The sequence below is a fragment of the Geotrypetes seraphini genome, chromosome 10 (assembly GCF_902459505.1).
Source record: "Geotrypetes seraphini chromosome 10, aGeoSer1.1, whole genome shotgun sequence".
NCBI classification, from domain to species: Eukaryota; Metazoa; Chordata; class Amphibia; order Gymnophiona; family Dermophiidae; genus Geotrypetes; species Geotrypetes seraphini.
Genome location: NC_047093.1, coordinates 136666105 through 136691592, shown reverse-complemented (window position 1 = coordinate 136691592; position 25488 = coordinate 136666105). Strand labels below are relative to the sequence as shown.

At 42.8% G+C, this 25488-nt stretch overlaps 1 protein-coding gene across 1 annotated transcript in view; it reads right to left on the bottom strand.

The window, feature by feature from the left end:
* LOC117368632 (vomeronasal type-2 receptor 26-like) overlaps positions 1–25488 on the bottom strand; it is a 48665-nt gene that overhangs the window by 21258 nt on the left and 1919 nt on the right. Inside the window, exons 2-3 of the mRNA XM_033962361.1 lie at positions 16785–16922; positions 5471–5682 (exon numbers count right to left, since the gene is read on the bottom strand). Of these exons, the coding sequence (XP_033818252.1) occupies positions 5471–5682; positions 16785–16922 (350 nt within the window). The remainder of the gene's footprint in view (positions 1–5470; positions 5683–16784; positions 16923–25488) is intronic.

Here is a 25488-nt window from a genome sequence, read left to right as displayed (position 1 = left end):
AGCCAGTGGCATGCCAACGGGGGGGAGGGGGGTCCTCCCCGGGTGCACGCCCCAAGGGGGGTGCACAGCTGGCCACCCTCCACTGTTCTCCCTAGAGTGCGGCTCGAGGCTCGTTTAGAGCAGGGGTGCCCAACCTGCTTCCCTTCCCTTCCCTTCTCTTCTCACCACTGCCATCGGGTAACAGGCCGGCGCCGCGTTCTTTGATCTCCCTGCTTCTCTTCCCTGCGGGGCCGACCAACTCTTGTCACCCGATGTCAATTCTGATGTCGAGAGGACGTTCTGGCTAGCCAATCGCTGCCTGGCTGCCCAGAACGTCCTTTCCGACGTTAGAATTGACGTTGGGCGGCGAGAGTTGGGCGGCCTTGTATGGAAGAGAAGTAGGGAGATATCGGCCTGTTCCCGATGGTGGCAGTGGCAGCGGCAGTGGCAGCAGCCTATTCCTCGGCGGCGGTGGCATGGGGGAGGGCAGGAAGGAAGAAAGAAAGGAGGAGGGGATAGGGAGCCTGAAACAAAGAAAGGGGGCAAGGAGAAACAAAGAAAAAAATGGGGCACGGAATCAGAGAAAGACAGGCATAGAGAAAGAAAGGGGGCATGGAGAGAGAAAGAAAGAAGGGACAGGGTGAAACAAAGAAAAAGTTGGGGGAGGGAATGAGGTCTGGAGGAGAGGAAGCATACAGGAGGCTGAAAGAAGGGAAGAAATAAAGAATAAAGTGCAACCAGAGACTGATGAAATTACCAAAGGTAGGGAAAATGATTTTATTTTCAATTTAGTGATCAAAATGTGTCCATTTTCAGAATTTATATATGATGTCTATATTTTGCACTATGGCCCCCTTTTACTAAACCACAAGAGCGGTTTTTAGCACAGGGAGCCTATGAGCGTCGAGAGCAGCATGGGGCATTCAGCGCAGCTCCCTGCGCTAAAAAATGCTATTGCAGTTTAGTAAAAAGGGAGGGGGTATATTTGTCTATTTTTGTACAGTTGTTACTGAGGTGACATTGCATAAAGTCATCTGCCTTGACCTCTTTGAAAACCCGTGAAATATAAATGATAATTAACATTTTCTCTGCGTACAGTGTGCTTTGTTTTTAAAATTTTATTGTTGGTAGATCATTTTGACTTGGCCACAAAGGTAAGGGGGAGGGAGGGGTGCTGCTGAAAGACATCTAGTAATCTTTGCAGGCTTGACTGTGCAGGGAATTAATTTAGTAAAATCATGTTTTGTTATGTGACTGGCATTATTTAGACTTTAATTTCTATGAATGAATAGAATTAAAATGATATAAAATTACTTGCTTGTTTTTATGTGCCTGCGCTGAAGGAAAGTGGAGAGAGAGTGGGCAGAGGACGCTGAAGGGAAATAGGGAAGAGAGAGTGGGGAGAAGATGCTGATTTATAAATTGACAAATGTACAGAATATTGTTTCTTTTTATACTTTAATATAATAAGTTCAATATAAAACAATTCAAGGCTTGTGTGGATGGAATCAGGTGGTTTGCGGGGATTGGGACCGAGCTTATGGGGATTAGTCCAATAAAATGGTATTTTCTTATTTCTCATTATTTGTTTTATTTTTATTTGTTAATTGGTAAAGTGGTGATTATTATGTATCAGTTTTTTCAAATTTACATCTACTATCTTTATATTTTGCACAGTATTAGAGGACATGTGTTACTGTTTTTGTGGTGTTGCATTGTATGCAGAGTCTGGTTTCTTGGCGGTTCAGTTTAACTTTTGTCTACATATTTCTATTTTTAGTTTGTGATTATTCCATATTGGGCGAGGGCGTATCTATGTTCTGTGTGTATGAAAAGGACATAGTTTTCAGTTGGCATTGACTGCAGGATCAATTGACTGTGCGGGATCTGGCTTGTTTAGTTTTACAATGTATGTGTGCTCACTGCAGTGTTTAAGATGCTGCCTTTTCCTAGGTGCACTCTTGTGGTGCGATATGTGGATTGTTACTAAAAATCATATTTTTCATATAGATGGGGGGGGTGTCAAAAAATGATGGGCCCCGGGTGTCACATATGCTAGGTATGCCACTGCTTCAAGCCTCCGACAAATCTCTTGTTTTGCCAATGTCACATTGTGAACCTTGACTTATACTCAGAGATGCCAAAAGGCTGGCTGTTTTCCCACCTATTGCCAAGCCCAGACATTTGCCAGAGAAGAAAATAGAAACGGACAATTCCTATTTATTTTTTTCTAAAGAGACACCAAAAGAGGGGAGTGCTAAAAAACAGGTTTGTGTCAGAAAAGGGAACCTATTGTGCCAAAGATAAGTGCAAATCTCCATGCATACAATGAATCGGAAGCAGGCAGACAGCTGGCTTTAAGAAAATAAGAACAGCCTTACTGGGTCAGACCAATGGTCCATCAAGCCCAGTAGCCTATTCTCATGGTAGCCAAAACCCAAGGGATAGCAATATTCCATGCTACCGATCCAGGGCCATAAGTTTATGGACTGCACCGAAAATGATATAGTGAGTGAATTGGAAAAACTGCTGGACTATGTAATAATAATTAATAATAATAAGTAATAATGTTATATTTTAATCCCCTGTTTTATCAGTTATGTTTTTATTATATTTATTGTAAACAGACCAAAGTGCTGTTTCAGAATGAAAATTTCATAGTCTTGCTGCACTACAGGTAAGAAGCAGTTTAAACTTCGTGAGCTTCAATGGCTACCTGTCGATACAGAGGTCAAATTTAAGGTCCTTTGCATGTTGTTTAAGGTGCTTCAGCCTAACTGCCCTTCAAGTGTTCGCTCTCTTTTGCAGTGGCTAAACTAAACTAAACCTTAAGCTTTTATATACCACATACTGTCCATGATTATGGAGCTCGGCACGGTTTACAAGAGTTTAATAAAGGATGGGATAACACATTGGAATTGGGGGTTGGGTATGGGGGGGAGGAGAGCATTAAGTTTTTGTGAAAAGCCTAGTTTTCAGGTGCTTACGGAATAGTTGGAAGGAGACCTGATTCCATAGTGGGGTATTAAGGTTATTTCAAAGCCCTGTAATTCTGAAGAAGAGGGATTTACCCAATTTTCCCACATAGGGGATACCTTTTAGTGAGGGGAAGGATAGTTTAAGTTTTTGGGAGGGATTTATTCAACAAAAGTCATAAAAACATATATAATGTAAATAAACCAATTGTTATCCAAAAGCTGGTCCTTGTTCTCGTGTATACCGGACCCGACATGGCCTGTATTTCGAAAAACATTTCTTCCTCAGAGGTCCCTGATGGATGGTACACAGAGTTTCAAAAGACTAGATGGATGAAAACAAACAAAATCTCAAACAGAACTGTCGTGTCCGATACACACGAGAACAAGGACCAGCTTTTGGATACAATTGGTTTATTTACGTTACTAGTTTTTTAACCCGTTACATTAACGGGTGCTAGTAAAGCCTCCTTCCGTCACATGTTCCCTATGGAATTGGCAGTGGAGGAGAAGGGTAAATCTAAGAGTAGCTTATTTGAAGAACGGAATATGCTCCGTGCGCTGGCGAACATTTAAAGAGGTATGCAGAGAGAAGATGTGCCGGCGCCCCCCCCCCCCCCCAAAGACCACCCCCTGCCTGCTGTTTGTCAGGCTCTTTGTTTTGATTTGCGCAAAGGTTTCAAGCCGGTCACTTTTTCGGTGGGTAGAATAAAGTCGAAGTTGGTGACCTGATGTAGCCATTTTGACATTTATTGATGGTCCCTGCTCCAAAGAGCTTACAATCTAACTTAGAAATATAGACATGACATATAAGTTTGGGGTTGCACCAGTTGCATACTTGCAGCACCTCATCTCCGTATGCAGCTTCCCCATCCAGCTAGCTACTTTCCACCTGCTAGCTCTCATTAGCCAGGAAGAGGGAGGTAGTCATTCCCCAATCCCTGCCCCTACTCTTATGTAGGCATCAAAATACACGATATCTTCATTAACAGAGGAGCACAGATGAAAGAACTGGAAACTGGCCTTGAATATGTATCTAAAATGACTTTCCCATTGGAGGCTTATTTAGTAAGGATCTGTTTAACCCCCTTCCCCACCCCTACCGTTTTTCATACTCAATCGTCCTTGCCTTCCCCTCCCCCACAACAAAATCCGCCGCAAAACACTTGTGTGGTCTCCCTCCACGCCGAACTACCTGCTTCTGCTGGTTCTCCGCAGTCAGGTTGGTGTTATAATCCCAGCTGGCGGACACACTCTTGAACATGATAATTTCGGCCGTGTAACACGCCTACTATTACCCGGATGTGATGCCACATTTGCTTTATGTTTAAGCTCGTTTGTGTACCGTAACTATATCTTAAGTGTGAGAGAGCTAGTTCCCATGCGGGTTTGCTTGGTTTATGTTTAATTAGTCAATGGTTTCCCTGGGGAGAGCTGCACCCCTCCCGATCTGGAGCGTAGGGATTAGAAAAGAAACAGGGGAGCTGACCTAAAGGTACTCTCCCTCTACAGATCAGAAGATGGGGGCTTGAAATCTGTAGTTTTCCCGATTGGGGAGAGCTCTTCCATCAAAGTTCATGTTTTAGTGCAAAGCCGACGCCGCGACTCCTCTCTCGATCCCCGCCTGAGTCGGAAGTCTTCTCCGACGCTGGTGCAGTTCGAGAGAGGAGCCGTGGCAGCGACTTTGAATTGCAAGTGTTCCGGAGCTGGTTTATCTTTACTTCCTGGAAGGTTTCCCTGGGCAGGGGCCGTCTCGACGGCAGGACTCTGCGATCGCTCCCTCCACCGCCATCCACATCTTCTTCAGACCGTCCTGGCCCGGCGTCTGCCCTCCGCCGCCAGCAGCCTTGCCTCGAAGCCCTCCTCCCGGCAACCACCGCCAGCACCGCTCCTTTAAGCCCTCCTCCTGTAGCGCATGCGCACTCTTGCCGCCACATCCCGACAGATCAGGGATCAGGGAACACGCGGTGTGAATGCGCATGCGCACTTAGCGTTTTATTATTATAGATATATGTTTTTATGACTTTTGTTGAATAAATCCCTGCACCTTGTACATTTTTCTGCAGTTTTCTTTTTATTCTTTGTTTTTCATATAAAGTATACACCATCTCGAATGTTAGAGTGGCAGTATATAAATATATTCAATCAAATTAAATTAAGGGTCTCTTTATGAAGCCACGCTGCAAATGCACCAGAGGCCTTTAAATACCTTTGGGTTTCAGTGCATTTGCTGAGCCAGCCTGTGCTAATTTATTTGATAAATCAAATTACCTTCCATGGCAAAAAATCCCCAAATCTCTCCCTTTCTCCTTTCCATAGGGTGGTATTTCCAGAACTAGACGTGACCATGGCATGCAGTGCATTTTGCCAGGGCGTACACAGCATTGTATACGTTATACATACTCCTAGAGTTTATGATGTCACAGTGTTTGGGATTGGCAGATGCTTTATGACTTTCTGCAGGATTTTTTGAGGTAATGTGAGTACCAATTGCCACGATGGATCCTCCACCACACCGTTCCATATGTCTCTTTTAGATACCGGGCAAGATTCTCCTCTTGGACAAATTTATAAAAGCTTGGAATATTCCTCTTTCCCACAGTGAAAACTAAGGTGTTTTTCTTAACAGCATGGAATGGGATGTAGTCAAATTCCCACTCAGAAACACCAATCCAAATCTTCCCAGGTATTTTCCAGAGGTTTGTTTGTGCCACAGCTTCTAAAATATCTGTATTACAATAGAAAATGATCACTTTACTTGAATATGATTGAATGATCTCTAACATATTGTTGATATTTTGAATCATATATGCACCGTAATCTCTGAAGGTTACACTGAATTCGATGCAGCCTCCACTCCACTCAATCCCTTCTCTCAGGATCTGCACAGCCCTCATGCTGTTCTCATCACCAGATGCAAAGATACCGACCCAGGTCCAGCCAAAATGCTTCAGCAACCTGACTATCCCAGCGCAAAGGTGTAGCTCACTGGGGACAGTCCGGTAGAAATTAGGAAACTTAACTCTGTCACTCATGACAAGATTCCCTGATGCGTAACTCATCTGCTGAAAAATAAAACATCTCTGTCATATTAAAGTACATCTCATTCACCTGTCAAATATTTAGAAGATGATTATATTGTTAAAAGGAGGTGTGGCTTAGTGGTTAGAACTTATGCCTCCTCACCCTGAGGTTGGGAGTTTGATCCCATCCTGCTCCTTGTGATTCTGGGCAAGTCACTTAGGGGTCCTTTTACTGAGCACGTGCAAACTGATTATATATATAATATAAAGAGCACCTTAGCATTTAGTGTGAGCTAAATCAGTTAGCGCACCTTAGCAAAAGGACCTCTTAGTCCAGGGGTGGGCTAATCCGGTCCTCGAGGGCCAGAATCCAGTCAAGTTTTCAGGATTTCCTCCATGAATATGCATAGAAAGCAGTGTATGCAAATAGATCTCATGCATATTCATGGGGGAAATCCTGAAATCCCGACTGGATTGCGGCCCTCGAGGACCAGAGTTTTCCACCCCCTACCTTAGTCCTTCCATTGTCCCATGTACCACACTTTGATTATGAGCCTGCCAGGACAGACAGGGAAAACATATCGTAAACTTCTGTGGGTGAATCTCTTCACGAAAAAAGCAGTTAAGAAAAAGTATGAGATGCCGAAGCCAGCGGGAATGCAGAATCACAATAGCCAAACTGAACTCTCAGGCAGAGAGAGCAGCGTTAAAGGAGACTGTGGAGAGAACATATTTTTTTTCCATTGCATATTCTGGTTGCTTCTTTTTGTTAAAGACAATCCCTCCCCTCCCAACCCTCCATTCCTTTTACTAAGCCACGATAGAGGTTTCTACCATGGCCAGGAGCACTATATGCACCAGCGCTGCTCATATAATTCCAATGAACATCAAAGCAGCATCAGTGAGGGGGGGGAGGGTTGTTTTGTAACTAACGCACTTCTTTTCCTGTTATTTGTTGTGGACTTTGAGGTTTTCCTTAATGGGTGCTTATTGTACTTGTCTATAAATTGTATTTGGGGTTTTTTTAGATAACAAAGAAACAGTAGCAGATAATCTCCCCCTACCCCTCTTCCCTTGTTGCTACTGCTGAGGAAATCCTATAGACTCTGTGTAGATTCTGTATTTTAAGATGACTGGCCAACTTGAGGGTGGATAATAGATTTATATACCGCAGGTCAGGTAACTCCTGCTCTGATCTAGAAAACAGGGCTGCTGAGAAGAGCCCCTGCTTTTTTCAAATGACGCAGCAAGAGTTACCCTTTCTCTGTCCATCGTCAATGTACGTAAGTCTAAACAAGCAACAAGTACATCCATAAACATCTGGGGACACAGGTTGGCATGTAAATCTCTACATATTGATCCGTATTCTATAAATGGCATCTTACGTTAGGTGCTGGTACTGGCGCCTAACTTAAGTGGTAAAAATCATTTAAAAACTATTAAAATAGGCATCATCGGTCTACAGAGGCACCTTAGAACACTAAGGTCAAAGTAGGTTTGCTTAACACCAGAAATGACCTTAAGCGTTCGAAGGCGCCTCTATAAACATGAATCTTATCAAAGGTGGGTACCAGAAATGTAGACCTTTAAACCCCTGGCCTATATTTCCAGTGCCTACCTTTGATGAAAGCCGTGTGTGATGGACATACGTTTAACAGCACTGTTTACAGAATCTGTCCCTTCGTGGCTAATTCTCTAAAGAACCAATTAGTTAAAGGCATAAAGAACGTGTACAAAGAAAGGCATTCTACTCATTTTTGCAAGGAAATGAGCTCTTATGGAAGACTAGCAGAAAAGTTCATGCCGTGATTTAATGGTGCATCTGTTGTCGGTGAGACTGGATATGGGCGGTTTGGGCAGGATGCACGGGTACATTTATTTGGGGGTGATGGGTTCCAGCAGAAAAGTTCAAAATATCAGGTAGCTTAGTACATCGACTTGGCTGTTTGCCGTAGCTAATGGCTGCAGGGTCATCCTTGGGTTAATGTGGATGAGAGTTTGGTTGTTTCCTTAGAGCGTGCAGACTATAGAGCGGATAGTGTAGCTGGTTTTAAGAAAGGTTTGGACAAGTTCCTGGAGGAAATGTCCATAGTCTGTTATTGAGAAAAACATTGGGGAAGCCACTGCATGCCCTGGATCGGCAGTATGGAATGTTGCTACTCCTTGGGTTTTGGCCAGGTACTAGTGACCTGGATTGTCCACCTTGAGAACGGGCTACTGGGCTTGATGGACCATTGGTCTGACCCAGTAAGGCTATTCTTATGTTCTTATGAATTCTATTATTTATACAAGAAAATGCTAACCTCTAGGTCAGGATAAGCGACTTCACCGTAAGGAGTAAATTCTACATACGGTATTTAAAACTCCACTCTGAAAAAAACCGCTCATCGTTATTCTATAATAATGGCATGTTTTATAGAATAGCACTTAGGCCTGGATTCTTTAAACGGTGCCTAAGTCAGCTGGCGCCTAGAAAAATGGCGCCAGTCACGTGTCAGTTACACTTAGGCACCATTAACAGAATCTCAGCTAGTGGCACATAAGAAAGAACTTAGGTGCCTGTAATTTAGGACAGGATTTTAAAGGTCTACGTTACCGGCACCTAATTGTACTTAAGGTCATCTCTGCCCCTAACCACTCCTGCTTTGATTTTAGGCACCACTAGCACCTACCCCAGAAGGCTCCTACCAGCACCTACTTTCTTTTTTAAATAGTTTTTAATAGGCTTTAAACAATACGGCCAATTACCGCACTGGTTAAAGCCAATTAAAGCAATTAAGTTAGGCTCCAGTATGAGTGATCAAGACATCAATAACACCTAACTTATAGCTTTTTCGGAATATGGCCTGCAATGCCTGGAAAACGAGATTAAATTGAGGCTTGGACATTTATACAAACTGAAACGTGGTGCAAACATTTGTAGATCCCGCCTTATTCTATAACTACCTGCGCAACTTGAAGGAACGCCCAAATCCACAAATGACCCTCCCATTCTGGACTCATGTGAAATATAGGCAGAGATCCCGTGCTTACGTTTACGCATGCAAAGTTTAATTAATAGTAATTAGCAGCAGTAAATGATTGTTAAAAGGTCAATCACCGATGCTAATTGCATTAAATTGCATGCAAAAATTGGACACGTGACCAAATTCACACATGCAATTTTTAGTACTTTTTATACAATCAGGATGTAAATGAGTTTATTTTTGCCCATCAAGAAAAGTAGATAATTTTCTTCCTAGAATAGGCTTAAAACAAGGAAAGGGGTTGGGACTTGTATACCATCTTCTTGTAGTTCTACAACCACACTCAAAGTGGTTTACATACTCTACAGGTACTTCAAGCATTTTCCCTAGCTGTCCCAGTGGGTTCCCAATTGATCTGGGATAGTGGAGAATTAAGTGACTTGTCTAGGGTCACAGGGAAAATTATGGGGTTTGAACCCACTACCTCAAGGTGCTGAAGATATAGCTCTAACCACTTCACCGGTGCCATTCTCAGTCACCCTATTATAGAATTACCCCAACAGTTCATAGTTACATGCTTCCATGGATAATTATCAAAATTTTGCAGCAAGTTTATAAATTTAGATTTGACATGGCAGAGACCCACATCCTCATTGAACTTTTGGTGGGGAGAATAGATAACCTTTTCTCTTACCAAGGATTAAGAAGGATTAAAAGAGAGTCATCAAGATCTGACAATCTCTGGTCCAGTAGTTTAACCTCTAGGAATTATACTAAAAGAGATAGGACCTTGCAAGGGCTAGGAAGTTCCCTCTCATACTTATTATTGCCAGCATACAGAGTAAATCTGAGAAAGGGCAGGTGTAAATACTTCCTTAGGCACTGCATACCTCTCCACAATTTAGAAACACACTTCCTTATCTCTGATATCGACACTACCTATAGAAATCTTTTTAACTATCATGTAAGGAGGGCTATTTTAAAACAAATTATTGATGGGGTGCAAGAACATGAATAAATCACTTCCAAAATTGTTCTCTCCCTATGCATATTTACCTGAGTATTTTGGCCCTTACAAATAACTCATTTACAATATTGTGGTTTCTGAAAACCAGTGAAAACTTTTGGTTAACCAGACTCAGTGATATTTTCTAATTCTTGACATTAAATTCTATTGTCTCGATATGTTTCTTCTAGTTCTACCATTTTTATTCCTATCCGCTACGGCTCCTGAAGAAGCCCTTTGAGAACAATTTCCAAACAATTGATGCGTTTCAAGCATTTTACAAGGATTTCTTGAAACTGACTACCAGAGCTAAAAGTTGAGAAATGGAGGTGATGAAATGATGAATTGGTGCATTGGTGAAATGATGGCCCTGGTATTATTTAATGTTAATTGTGAGCTTTTATACCTCTACTAATGACTGGGGAGTCAATACATAGAGGTTTGCATGAGCTTCTGTAAAAGGTGTTATAATTCATTGACTCTATACAGAGTTACAGGGGTTTCCTGTAGCAGTGTTAGAATACAGAGTTATTAAGACCGGCATAATTATGGCATAATCAATCATCCTACTTATGTTACTAGCACATTGATTATCCTACTTATTTGTATATGTTCATACCAAATCAATCATCCTACATATCTAATATTAGGTTTTCTATTGCAGCTATGTATATTTACACATCTCATAAGGTGGTAAAAAATGTTGGCTTTAAGGGAATCCTGCAGCTGACAGCCTCAAATTATACAGGTCAAGAATGTTTAATTTGTTAGCATGTATTTGGATTCTTAACATACTTTAACAAATTTAGGGCCTCATTTGCAAAGCCACGGTAGTGATGCCGCAGCGGTAAATGCACCACAGCTTTGTAAATGGGTCCCTAAATTGACTTAAAGCATCTTAACCTCTGACATAACATGTGTCAATGCATTAAGCATATATTAAATAGGTCTAACATACATTAAATCATGAGTTAACGTAATGCACCGTACATTTGAGTTAAATTGGACTTAAAATTTTGCACGAGTGGTAATGAAGGAATAAGTGAGTTACTGAGAGTTATAAGTAATATCAGAAGGGCACCTAGTGAAGTTCAAGTTTGCCTGCCTCTGCTTTAAAGTTCTATACGGACTAGCCCCTATATACATAACTAACCTTTTCTCCTTCTCAGCCAAAAGACACAAGAGAAGCTCATATTCGAACTTCGTGTCCCCCCCAGTTAGAGGATGTAAACTGAAAAAACACCATGATCACCTTCTCTCACATCAGGCAGCATTATGGGGTAAAAATCTAGAACAATTGCTTTCGCCAGCTGCTTATTAGGAATTCAGGAAACGCCTAAAAACACATCTGTTCCTGAAGTATCTAGACAGCTGACCCGTACATCTCCTTCTCCTCAATAACGGTTCTCTTGACCTATTAACCACTATCTTTCACCTCTTTTAAGCTCAATCAATTTGTATCCTTCTTTGAATCTTTTGTAATCCGCATAGAACTTCACGGTACTGCGGTATATAAACTGTTATTATTATTATTATTAGTGAAGGGTTTTGAACACTGGCTTCCAGCTGGTGCTTTAATGACTTAATAACTGCCCCATTAATTCTTTACTTTCATGTAGTTTTATTTAAAAGTGTTTGTTTCTATCTCACAAATTGAATTCTACATGGTTAATACTCTGGGCCCCGTTTTACAAAGCTCGACACGTGGTAAATGCTCTGACTCCTATCGGAATTGACTGAGCATCAGATCATTTGCCGTGTAGCACTCCGCTGTGTGGCTTTGTATAATGGGGTCTTGGTTTCAATTAGCTGAAGATTGATGTTTTTTAAGGAAAGGTTGTAGAAGAGGTTATGAAGTGAAATCAAAGATGCTCCCTGACCTGTGGGTGGTGGTATATACTGAAGAGGCTGTAAAACTGACTCGATTGCTCAGGTGGAAGACCTTCAATGACAGCAGCCAGTTGACCAGATGATTTGCAGTTGTAGTTTGGGACCCCGGAGTCAATTCCTGAAAATGTACTAACTGCAGCTCTATACATAAATAATATATTGTTGTAATGTTCATAAATGTGGAATCCCAGTGTGAGGTTGGGTAAGAGTTCTGAGCTGTTGTTAATCTCCTCCACCGCAGACACAAAAGTCACCAAGTTGTAATAGCTGAATAGTGAATCTCTTGAAGGACAGTAAATGACAGATAATATGAAAAATTTGCATCAAAATAAAAGATACAAAAAGGTATTAAGCTTAGAAACAGTGCTCAAGGTTTAGCAGAAATTAGATATTTTTTTTAACTCCCTCCTTTCCCAATGCATGCAGACTTAATCATTGGACTCTAGCACCTCTGTTTTTTTGTTTGTTTGTTTGTTTTTACCTATCTATAAACCCACCACGCTGCTTATGCAGGAGTTGGTGGAGGTTTCTTGAGGAAGTGGTACCAGGGAGAGATGTCATAGTTGGAAGTGCCGATAAATGTTCCCAGACCTCACCAATGAAAATAATGCCTGACCCATGTTGGAAGAGCAGGAAATTCATATCCAACGCAAGTGGAGATGTGTCCCAGACTTCTAGGGATAAGAAAAGATACATAAGAGTAGGAGGAAATGGCAGAGATGAAAGGAGGGGGGTAAGAAAAGGGAGCGATTTAATTGAAAGAAACAGGCAGTGAGATGAGTAGAGAGAAGAGAGGGGAGTGAGTATTGGAAGGGAGAGAGAGAAGAGGAAAGAGAGACACACCCTAAACCCCTCCGCAATAGTTCCCCTAAGTACTGACCTCTCTTTTATCCACACCACCCTCATTTACACATCACTCATACTAGGCATAACATGGAAAAATGAACAGTAAATGTTTATAGCTTAGAAAACTTTTGAATCCAAAGATTCATCTAACATGAGTTAGTTAACATCTGTAGCTCATGCCGTAATCAATCAAAATAAAACCTATAAGCATATCGCAGGAAGGAGCTCATCCATGATGCTACTTACATTATTTTTCCCTGTCTAGCAGAATGATCTAAGAATAATTCAATTAAAGAATTATGAAATGTTTGCGTAGTTATGAGTCCCCCAATCATAATGTCTCCATCCCTGTGATAGCCTCGTCGTGGAACAGTTGCATCGAAGCTCTTAAGTGTGCACCAACCCTCAGCTGTCTTCCTCAGGATGTCACAGAGCATCAACATCAAAACCAGTTGAGCTTCCATCTATAATGTTATGAAACAGCTTCTGTGAAAATGTTCCCCTTTCCTGCTCCAAATGCTGTCCTTGGACAGGGCAGCGGATTCTTTATGGTTCCATTACAGACTTCTCCGATTGAATATTTGAATGAGAAATAGAAAATACACAGAAGTAGACTTCTGCATTTCCCCCAAAGGAGAATGAAGAAAGACAGTGAAATTATGATGCTGATGGTGAGGTGACCGCTCTATTTCTAGCAGAGCTCCAACACCTCTTTGGGTACCAGGTGGTCTCTGCTGTGCCTTACTGCTCAGAGGTCAAGCCTTAAGGAATATCTGCTCCTGACAACTGCAATTACTATGAAAATATAGGTTGCTTCTTTTAAATATAATCTTATGGATCTTGTGCCTTCATTAACTAGAGACAAATATTAATTTGGTTGGATTGCTAGTGCAGGATGCAACATAATAACATAACAGTGCAATGTAGTTGAGGATAACAGGAAAAGATGAAATACCCCATTCACTCTGCCCAGTTATTGAGATTCTGGTCAGATATGTTATTTTGGGTGGGCCCACTCTTATGTTGGGTGGGCCTTCTCAAACTACTGCCTCTGACGCCACCTGTTCTGAATAGGTGGAGTATGTCAGAGGAAGGCTGTGACTGTTGTGTTCCTTCCTTGGTAATCCAACACCTTCTGTAGCAGAGCAAATTGGATCCCCCTTATTACCATCCTGCACCCCATCTTTCATCATTTCCTGTTATCCTCAACTACATTGCACTGTTATGTTATTATGTTGCATCCTGCACTAGCAATCCAATCAAATTAATATTTGTCTCTAGTTAATGAAGGCACAAGATCCGTAAGATTATATTTAAAGAAGCAACCTATATTTTCATAGTAAATGCAGGTGACAGGAGCAGATATTCCTTAAGGCTTGACCTCTGAGCATTAAGGCACAGCAGAGACCACCTGGTACCCCAAGAGGTGTTGGAGCTCAGCTAGAAATAGATCGGTCACCTCACCATCAGCATCATAATTTCACTGTCTTTTTTCATTCTCCATGGGGGTAAATGCAGAAGTCTACTTTCGTGCATTTTCTATTTCTCATTCAAATATTCAATCGGAGAAGTCCATCAGGAACCATAAAGAATTCCCCTGCCATGTCCAAGGACAGCATTTGGAGCAGGAAAGGGGAACATTTTCACAGAAGCTGTTTCATAACGTTAAAGATGGAAGCTCAACTGGTTTTGATGTTGATGCTCTGTGACATCCTGAGGAAGACAGCTGAGGGTCAGTGCACATTTAACAGCTTCGAAGTAACTATTCCACAACAAGGATACCATAAGGATGGAGACATCATGATTGGCGGACTCATAACTATGGAAAACCTTTTATCCGAGTCCTATTCGTGTGTTAAGATTTCGTCCCCGTATAGAAGGAACAAAAATGTAAGTAGCATGATTGATGAGCTCCTACCTGCGATATGCTTACAGGTTTTATTTTGATTGATTACAGCATGAGCTACAGATGTAACTAACTCATTTTAGATCAGCAGTCTCAAACACGCGGCCCGCAGTCCGCATGAGGCTCTCCAGGTGCTATTTTGCGGCCCGCAGTCTGGACGTGATAATCAACTGCTCCCTTGCTGCAGTTGATTTTTCCGGTCAAAGCTGCGGCCACCGGCAGCTCCTGGCACCATCCACATCAGCATTTCTCTTCCCCCTTCCCTTCCTTGTGGAGCAGCAGCGTGTCGGGCTGGCTCAGTCGATTGTTCAGTTCAAAGCCGCAGGTGGCGGTTCCTCACGCTATCCACTCCTGCATTGGAAGCCTCTCTGACGTCACAACACCAGAGAGGCTTCAGACGCAGGCGCGTATCTCGTGAGGAGCCGCCACCCGCGGCTTTGAACAGAACGATTGACTGAGCCGGCCAGACACGCTGCTGCTCCACAAGGAAGGGAAGGGGAAAGAGAAATGCTGCTGCACAGTAAAGGGGGACGGGAAATGCTGCTGCTGCTGCTTCTGCTGCTGCTGCTGTACAGGGAGAGTGAGGGAAGGGGGAAGAGAAATGCCTCTGCTGCACAGGAAAGTGGGAAGGGAAATGCTGCTGATGCTGCTGCTGCTGCTGCTGTACAGGGAGATAGAGGGAAGGGGGAAGATAAATGCCTCTGCTGCACAGGAAAGGGGGAAGAGAAATGCTGCTGCACCCAATTGGGGAAAGAGGGAAGGAAGGAGAAGGAAGACAAGGGAGAGGAGATGAACAAGAGGTGCCAAGTTCATGGGAGGGAGGGAAGGAAAGGAGATACCAGACCATGGAGGGGGAGGGGGAGATGCCAGGACATGGGGGGAGGGAAGGAGACAGATGCCAGACCAGATGAAAGGAAGGAAGGAAGGAGGGAGGGGGAGAAAGGAAGGAAAGAGATGTCAGACCATAGAAATAGGAAGGAAGAAGGGAGAGATAGGAAGGGAAGGTAAGACAAGGAAATGTACATTTTGAAAAGAAAGCAGAAAAATTGAATATTAAGTTAATGCCAAAGATGGATGCAAAGCAGAAAGTGAAGATGGAGAGAAAAACAGTCAAAGGACAAAAAGGCCCTGGAAATATAGTTTTTCTTTTTTTTTAATTTGAATTTAATACATTTACAATATCATACAGATATCAAGGAAAAAAAAGGTTTCGATACAAAATTTTCAATACGACAAACAATAAAACAAACAATCCTTTACAAGCCCACTAAAAGGGGGAGCATATTTCTTATTTAACCAACTAAATTTAAAGGAAAACAAAGAAATGGGTTGAATTCTAAATGAACCCAAGTCATTCCCAATTAATTTAGGACATTTTGGACATTCCTAACCTAATTTCTCATCAAAAATTAAAAAAGAAAAGGAAAAGAAAATCTCACTTCTGTTCACGAGCTAGCAAAAATTGTTGCAATTGAATGGGATCCCAAAAAACAAATTCAGTGTCTTGTGTCTTAACCAAACATTTACAAGGAAACTTCAAATAAAATGATGCCTCAAGTGCCAATACTCTAGTTCTTAATTTCAAAAATTCTTTTCTTCTAAGCTGGGTAGCTCTTGAGACATCAGTAAACATACTGACCAAATCCCCACAGTACTTGGTCAGTCTATTTTTAAAGTAAAGTTTCATTAACAGCATTTTATCTGTCTCACTCACACATGTTATAATCATTGTGGACCGAGTCTGAATAACATCTTGAGAATCTTCTAAAAATTCTGTCAAATTAACATCGTCAGTTACCAGATGGTCCACATCTTGTACAGTTTCCTTTTTCTTGTGGGGAATATGATAACAATTATTTATTGGAAATCTATCCGCATTGGGTAATCCCAGTATTTTCTTAATAATATTATCTGGTAATAGCAAATGAGTCACTGGGAAATTAACCAAGCGGAGATTCTTTCCCAGATGCATATTTTCTAACCTTTCCATTTTTAAATGCAATGATGTAGAATCTTTCACAGCGGATAGTGAAACAGCTTGCAATGTGTTACTTTGATTTTCAATCACACCTATTCTAGTTTCCAGACAACTTAAATTGGTGTCCACATTCTCAAACTTTTGAACCACAGACTGTGAGAAATCAGACGTTTGTTTCATTGATTCTCTGAGAAATCCCTCAACTCTAGAAATACCTAACCATAAGTCCTTTAAGGTAATATCCTGTTTTTCCACTACTAGTGGTTGTTCATCCACTACACTAGTAAACTCAAGTGGTTTAGGTATATCTGTAAAAATCAATTTACTTGTTGAAGTGGATGGTACCACAGGATCTGTGGAAATAGTGAGAGTTATATTCCCACTTACACTGGATATTGGATGAAGGGGGGGGGTGTCCTTTGTAGGGGACTCATCGATGCTCCGGATATGGAACAATTCAAATCAGACACATTTTGTGCTGGAGAGTCTAGAGAAAACGTCAAGTGTCTGTCCATAGGACCTAAAATAACAGGTGTCGAACTTTTAGATTTAACTTTCCTTTTCCCCATGATCAATTAACTTATACGACCTGGTATCCTGCTCCACAGCTCCACGGTGCTCCAAGGGGCTCCCAAGGGCCGTAACCTGCCCCTTAGGGCATGCCCCTTCGGCCACACCCTGTGGCCGCGTGGCTGCGGCTGCAACCGCGGCAGCAGTCGGGTTTTTATAGAGGGAAGTAGAAACGGCACGGAAGACGGACCCGGTGACGTCAGGGGTCCGTCTTCTGGGTTGCCTGCACAATGTCTGCACACGCTGCTGTAGCAGAAGCTGAACGGGGAAGCGAAAAAGATCCTCGGCGTCCTCACAGGTACACAAAACAGCTCCCGGTCCCTCCGCGGCAGCAGTCGGGTTTTTATAGAGGGAAGTAGAAACGGCACAGAAATATAGTTAAAAGCACAGAAAAATAAAGTCACCAGCCAACAAAGGTAGGGAAAATGATTTTATTTTCAATATAGTGATTGAAATATGTCAGTTTTGAGAAAGAAAAGATATTAAACTTTAAATGTGAAGGCTGCAGAAAAAAATAGTTAATGTCTTATTAAAGAAATGACAATTTTGCATAAGGTAAAACTCTTTATAGTTTATATATCTTTCCTTTTAACTGTTAAAGGAAAGTTTTATAAACTATAAAGAGTTTTACCTCACGCAAAATTGTCATTTCTTTAAAGACATTAACTATTTTTTCTGCGGCCCTCCAAGTACCTACAAATCCAAAATGTGGCCCGCAAAGGTTTGAGTTTGACACCACTGTGTTAGATGAATCTTTGGATTCAAAGCTATAAACATCTACTGTTCAGTTTTTCCATGTTATGCCTAGTATGAGTGATGTGTAAATGAGGGTAGTGTGGGTACAAGAGAGTTCAGTACTCAGGGGTACTTTTGCGGAGGCGTTTAGGGTGTGTCTCTCTCACTTCTTCTTTCTCTCCCTTCCAACACTCACTTCCCTTTCTTCTCTTCTCTCTACTCATCTCACTGCCTGTTCCCTTCAATTTAATCTCTCCTCTCTCTTACCTCCTCCTTTCATCTCTGCCATTTCCTCTTCCCCTTATGTATCTTTACTTCTCCCTTGCAGTCTGGGACACATGTCCACTTGCGTTGGATATGAATTTCTTGCTCTTCCAACATGGGTCTGGCATTATTTTCATTGGTGAGGTCAGGGAACATTTATCAACACTTCCAACCATGCCATCTCTCCCCGGTACCACTTCCTCAACAAACCTCCACCAACTCCTGCATAGTGGGTTTATAGATAGGTTAAAAAAAAAACACACACACACACACACCCCAAAAAAACCAAACAACAAAGGTGTTAGAATCCAGTGATTCTAACATTCTGCATCCTTTTGGGAAGGAGGGAGTTTAAAAAAAAAATCTAATTTCTGCTAAACCTTGAGCACTGTTTCTAACCTTAATAGTTTTTTGTATTTTTTATTTTGATGCACATTTTTCATATTATCTGTCCTTAAAGAATTTCACTATTGAACTATTACAACTTGGTGACTTTTGTGTCTGCGGTGGAGGAGATTAACAACAGCTCCGAGCTCTTACCCAACCTCACACTGGGATTCCACATTTATGAACCTTGTAACTATTTATTCTTAATGTATAGAGCTGCTGTAAGTATATTTTCAGGAATTGACACCGGAGTCCCAAACTACAACTGCAAAACATCTGGTCCACTGGCTGCTGTCATTGAAGGTCTTCCACCTGAGCAATCGAGTCAGTTTTACAGCCTCTTCAGTATATACCACCACCCACAGGTCAGGGAGCATCTTTGATTTCTCTTCATAACCTCTTCTACAACCTTTCCTTAAAAAACATCAATCTTCAGCTAATTGAAACCAAGACCCCCTTATACAAAGCCACACAGGTAATTGCTACACAGCAAATGATCCCATTCAATTCCGATAGGAGTCAGAGTATTGACCATGGTGTTGAGCTTTGTAAAACGGGGCCAAAAATTATTAACCACTCGACTGTAGCTGTGACAAAATGTAGAATTCAAATTGTGAGTTAGAAACAAACACTTCTAAAATAAAACTACATGAAAGTAAGAATGGGGCAGATATTAAGGGCTCTTTTTACTAAGGTATGCTAGCGTTTTTAGCCGAAAATTACCGCCTGCTTAAAAGGAGGTGGTAGCAGCTAGCACATGTGCTATGTCTACGCTAAAATCACAAGTACGCCTTTGTAAAAGGAGCCCTAAGTCATTAAAGCACCAGGTGGAAGCCAGTGTTCAAAACCTTTCATAAGGTGCCCTCCTGATATTACTTATGACTCTCAGTAACTCTCTTCTTCCTTCATTAGCACTTTTGCAAATTTTAAGTCCAGTTTAACTCAAATGTACGGTGTATTACATTAACTCATGATTTAATGGTTGTTAGAACTTTTTAATACATGCTTAATGAATTGACACGTTATGTAGGAGGTTAAGATGCTTTAAGTCAATTCAGGGACCCTTTTACAAAGCTGTGGTGCATCTGCCATTGCAGCATCCCTACCGTGGCTTTGCAAATGAGGCCCTAAATTTGTTAAGGTATGTTAAGAATCCAAATGCATGCTAACAAAACCATATTCTTGACCTGTATAATTTGAGGCTGTCAGCTGCAGGAGTCCCTTAAAGCCAATATTTTTTACCACCTTATGAGATGTGTAAATATACGTAGCTGCAATAGAAAACCTAATATTAGATATATAGGACGATTGATTTGGTATGAACATCTACAAATAAGTAGGATAATCAATGTGCTAGTAACATAAGTAGGATGAATGATTATGCCATAATTATGCCAGTCTTAATAACTCTGTATTGTAACACGGCTACAGAAACCCCTGTAACTCTGTATAGAGTCAATAAATTATATCACCTTTTACAGAAGCTCATGCAAACCTCTATGAATTGATTCCCCAGTCATTAGTAGCGGTATAAAAACTCACAATTAACATTAAATAATACCAGGGCCATCATTTCACCAATGCACTAATTCACCATTTCATCATCTCCATTTGTCAACTTTTAGCTCTGGTTGTCAGTTTCAAGAAATCCTCGTAAATTGCTTGCTAACACATCAATTGTTTGGAAATTGTTCTCAAAGGGCTTCTTCAGGAGCCGTAGCGGATAGGAAGAAAAATGGGAAAAATAGAAGAAACATGTCGAGACAATGGAATTTAAGGTCTAGAATTAGAAAATACCACTGAATCTGGTTAACCAAAAGTTTTCACTGGTTTTCAGAAACGACAATTTTGCAAATGAGTTATTTGTAAGGGCCAATATACTCAGCTAAATATGCATAGGGAGAGAACAATTTTGGAAGTGAATTATTCATATTCTTTTACTCCATCAATCATTTGTTTTAAAATAGCCCTCCTTACATGATAGTTAAAAGGATTCCGTTAGGAAGTGTCGATATCAGAGATAAAGAAGTGCGTTTCTAAATTGTGGAGAGGTATGCAGTGCCTATGAAAGTATTTACACCTGCCCTCAAATCGTGCACTCAGCACTTGCTCTTACCCCTCATGGTCTAGCGTGGCACAATGATGACACTCAAGCGTTTATCAACTCAAGTGGAATTTATTTGGCCGCAGCCATAACAGCACAATTACATCAAACTGTTATCAACTGAACATAATAATCAAGCATGAACGGTGATGAACTGTATACTGTAACCGCACTTCTGAAAATGGCATAACATGCAATATACATCACCAGGCAACATATAACCAACCGATGATCAGGCGCACAGCATATGCCTCTCTATCCCCGCACAATGTGGGGTGCCGTACATGCTTCCCTGGCTCACCGGACCCTTCCCGTTCAAAGAGGTGTCCCCTCGTCAGTGGTACGTTGCTGTGAAGATCATGGCCTGGCCTCCCTGCCGTCCAAGCAAGGCGATGTGCCCTATGCCATCTTGGATTGTACTGGTAAATATATCCAGCCTGATGTCAGATAGATGTACCCCCATCTGGGTGGTACAGACCTGGACAGCTGTGCTCTAGCAAGTCATGTGTTTATGCCCACGGAAAGGAGTGGCTGCATATCCAAATGTGCTTCTGAAAACCTGTAACGCACAGATGAAAGAGATTAGTAGCTGATAGAGTATTGGTTCAGTTGGCCGAGAATGGCCGAATGTACTTTCGAAATGCGTTGGACTTCCATCTACCTAGGGTTTTAATTTGATGGTCGGATAAGCCATTCTCGGCGGCGGTAATGGCTGTTCCAATGCGGAAGAAATGGGAGCGAAAATGTTTGTCCTGCATACCTAACTTGGTGAAGGATAAGTGTAAAATTCTCACAAATTGAAAACGTGTAAGAGGGGAACCGTTGGAATGCAGTAGGAGAAGACCGGATCCAACCGGCCTGTGAGACATATAACACCGGAGATTGTGTATCAGGCAAGCTAGGGGTATGGAAGAGGCGGCTAGCGATAGCCAGGCCCCTCTGGCTAACTGGTCAGTTTTAGATCGAGGTATCCTTATGGCTAAGGTGTTCTCCGTGAAGCGGACATTGGCTAGTAACATACCGCCAAACGCTCACGGTTGTTTGGAAGCGGGGACTAGTTCGTTGACTCGTAGTGCACCATGGAAAGCTAGTGAATAGGCATAGCGGAAGAGATTAACTTCGTATTTATCGTGGCAGATCATCGGTAATATTTGGAGTAGCCTGACTAGATTGTCGAGTGAAATTGGGAGGCGGCGGTCTGGGAGGGATGCTTGCTCATGCTCCCAACCCTTCATCATGCGTCGAACCACGCAAGCCTTAGTCGGATTTGGGGCGCCCGTTGCATCGGTGAAGAAACTAATGCTGGATAGCGTGGCCGCCACCCTAGTCCTCTTTGCACCAGCCAGCTTGGATTGATAGATGAAGTGTACTAGGAAGTGCATCGTGCAATCTCTCCCTGTCACCGTGATGTACGAGTCAAATAACTGAATATATTTGCGCCGTGTGGATTCCGATAATGAATGCAGCATCAGGTTCCAAACGTCGGGGGTGCAAATCGCCATAATTCCTCAGGAATCGGAATCGGATGCAGGTCTGCTGCTGGGGCCAGCGCCCGGAACATGGACATCTTAAAACGAGATAAGGAATCTGCGATAACATTTTGGGCCCCGGGTATGTGCTGAGATTTGATAGTAATGTTGTAATGTAAACAGAGGAGAACTATGTATCTCAACAGGTTGATAATGGGTAGGGAGTTGGCGGTCAACCTATTAATGGCTTCGACTACTGCTGCATTGTCTGACCTAAAGATAATGGATTTATGTGCTAGTTGAACACCCCATAAGGTTAAGGCTACCATGATGGGAAAGAGCTCGAGGAATGTAATGTTCTTGTTGATGCCTGAGCTAAGCCATTGAGTTGGCCACCTGGCTGAGGACCATGACCCTTGAAAGTAGATCCCCAATCCCTCGCTGCCCGCCGCGTCTGTGTATAGCAGTAGTGCATCTGCTGTTTCGATAAATGATTGCCAAAAGGCGAGTCCATTAAAATGTGTGTGGAATGAGTCCCATACTTTGAGGTCGTCCCTAATAGCTCCCGTGATTCTAATGTGATGGTGGGATTTGATCGCGCCTGCTGTCGCTCTGTCTAGGCGCCTGGCAAATACTCTGCCTATGGGGATCACCCTGGTGGCGAACCCTAACAAACACAGAAGTTCTTGGAATTGGCGTAATGTGGCCTTCTTTCGTGTACACATGTCATGTATTGCCGCGCGTAGTTTACAGATTTTTTTCAGCAGGGAGGCAGGAAACCTGGTTGATCACGTCTAACTCGATTCCTAAGAATGTGAGTACATTCGCTGGGCCTACTGTTTTATCTTTAGCTAAAGGAATTCCGAAGTGGATAGCGAGTCGATGGAAGGACGCCAGTAAATGGTCGCAGTCCTGCTGACTCTGGAAGATGAATAAGAAATCATCTAAATTATGCACTGCTAGACCCTGAGATGTTAAGTGGCTGAATACCCAATTGATGAAAGTGCTGAATTGCTCAAAGTAAGCGCAGGAAACCGAACAACCCATGGGAATACATTTATCAAAATAGAACTGACCCTGCCAACGAAAGCCCAATAAGGGGAATGAGTCAGGGTGTACTGGCAAAAGCCTAAACGCAGATTCTATGTCCACTTTTGCTAACATGGTACTGGGGCCGGAGTGTTTGATGAATGATATGGCTTGGTCTAATGAGGTGTACTGGACGGAGCATAAAGCCAGGTCGATGAAATCGTTAACTGCAGCCCCGGCCGGGTAGGAGAGGTTATGGATGAGCCGGAACTTGCCTGGCTCTTTTTTTTTGGTATCACGCCGATGGGTGAAATAATGAAATCTGAGAACGGTGGGCAGTCGAAGGGGCCAGCTATCCGACCGAGCTGTAACTCTTTTGTGATCTTATCTTGGACTATTTGAGTGTGTGAATGACAGGAGGTAGCATTGTTAGGAGGTCTATGCTCCTGTTTGAGCGGCCCTGTGTAGGGTATAGAGAAACCGTTAGCGAAGCCTTTCTCAATGGCTCGTGCGTCCTCCCTCTGTGGGTATAACCGCAGCCAAGGGAGTAAAGCGTTAGGCTTGATGGGGGAGGGGGCCAGCTCCTTCAATGTGTGGAGGGACGGGTGGTGTAAACATTCTGCAGTCTCTGCCGTTTCTGCAGTGTATGGATGGGTGTGTGCCTCCACAGGTGTTGCAGACAAGTCTGTATTTACAATTGGGCCACGTGCAATGGCCGTTATTGAATTGCCTGCAGATACGCCTCCCAGTGTAATGTCCGGCTTGTCGATGAACGTGTTGCGGTGCATTGGTGGTCTTTCTCCCGGCCCTGGGGGCCAGCTGGGGAATCTATACGGAAATCTATCGGGAACCAACACGGGGGGATGCAACTCTCGACCTAATCCTCAATGGGCTAGGGGGACCTGCAAAGGAGGTGGCGGTGCTAGAACCCCTAGGAAACAGCGATCACAACATGATCCAGTGCAATCTGGAAATTGGACCATCAAAGGTGAAAAGATCCACAGCGACAGCACTCAACTTCAAAAAAGGGAATTATGAAGGCATGAGGAAATTGGTGGGAAAGAAACTCAACGGTAATGCAAGGAAGATGGAGTCTGTAGAAAAAGCCTGGTCCCTACTTAAGGGCACGGTGCGAGAGGCACAGAACCTGTACATCCCCAGAATCAGGAAGGGGTGCAAAAAAAACCAAACAAAAAACCCAGCGTGGATAACAACTGCGGTGAAAAAGGCGATAAGTGACAAGAAAGCATCGTTCAAAAAATGGAAAAAGAACCAAACAAAGGACAACCAAAAGGAGCACAAAGAACACCAAAGGGAGTGTCACCGTGTGGTTAGAAAAGCTAAAAGTGAATATGAGGAGAGACTGGCGGGGGAAGCAAGAAACTTCAAATCGTTCTTCAGATATGTGAAGGGGAAGCAATCGGCAAGGGAAGAAGTGGGGCCATTGGATGATGGAGACAAAAAAGGAGTGGTAAAGGAGGAAAAAGAGATAGCAGACAGGTTAAATAAGTTCTTCACGTCAGTCTTCACGAGGGAGGACACATCCAATATTCTGGAACCGGAGGACATCGTAAATGGGGATCGGGATGAAAAGCTGGTCCAACTAGAGGTAAGCCAAGAGGATGTCCTCAGGCAGATAGACAGACTAAAGAGCGACAAATCGCCAGGTCCGGACGGCATTCACCCAAGGGTACTCAAGGAACTAAGGAACGTAATAGCAGAGCCACTTCGCCAAATATGTAACCTATCCTTAAAAACTGGAGAGATCCCGGAGGATTGGAAAATTGCAAATGTCACACCCATCTTCAAGAAGGGCTCAAGGGGGGACCCGGGGAACTACAGGCCAGTGAGCTTGACCTCGGTCCCGGGAAAAATGATGGAAGCATTGATTAAGGACAGTATCTGTGAACACATAGAAAACAATGGACAGCTAAAGTCGAGCCAGCACGGCTTCTGCAAGGGTAGGTCATGCCTCACAAACTTATTGTACTTCTTTGAGGGGGTAAACAGACAGGTGGATAAAGGGGAATCCATTGACATCATTTACCTTGACTTTCAAAAAGCCTTTGACAAGGTACCGCACGAAAGACTGCTTAAAAAGCTGTGGAGACACGGGGTGCAAGGGGAGGTCCACCGATGGATCAAAAACTGGCTGGCAGACAGAAAACAGAGGGTTGGAGTGAAGGGCCATTACTCAGACTAGCATGGGGTCACGAGCGGAGTTCCGCAGGGGTCAGTGCTGGGACCGCTCCTGTTTAATATATTTATTAATGACCTGGAGGCGGGAACAAATTGCGAAGTTATTAAATTTGCGGATGACACCAAACTCTACCGCAGGGTTGAAACCATGGAAGACTGCGA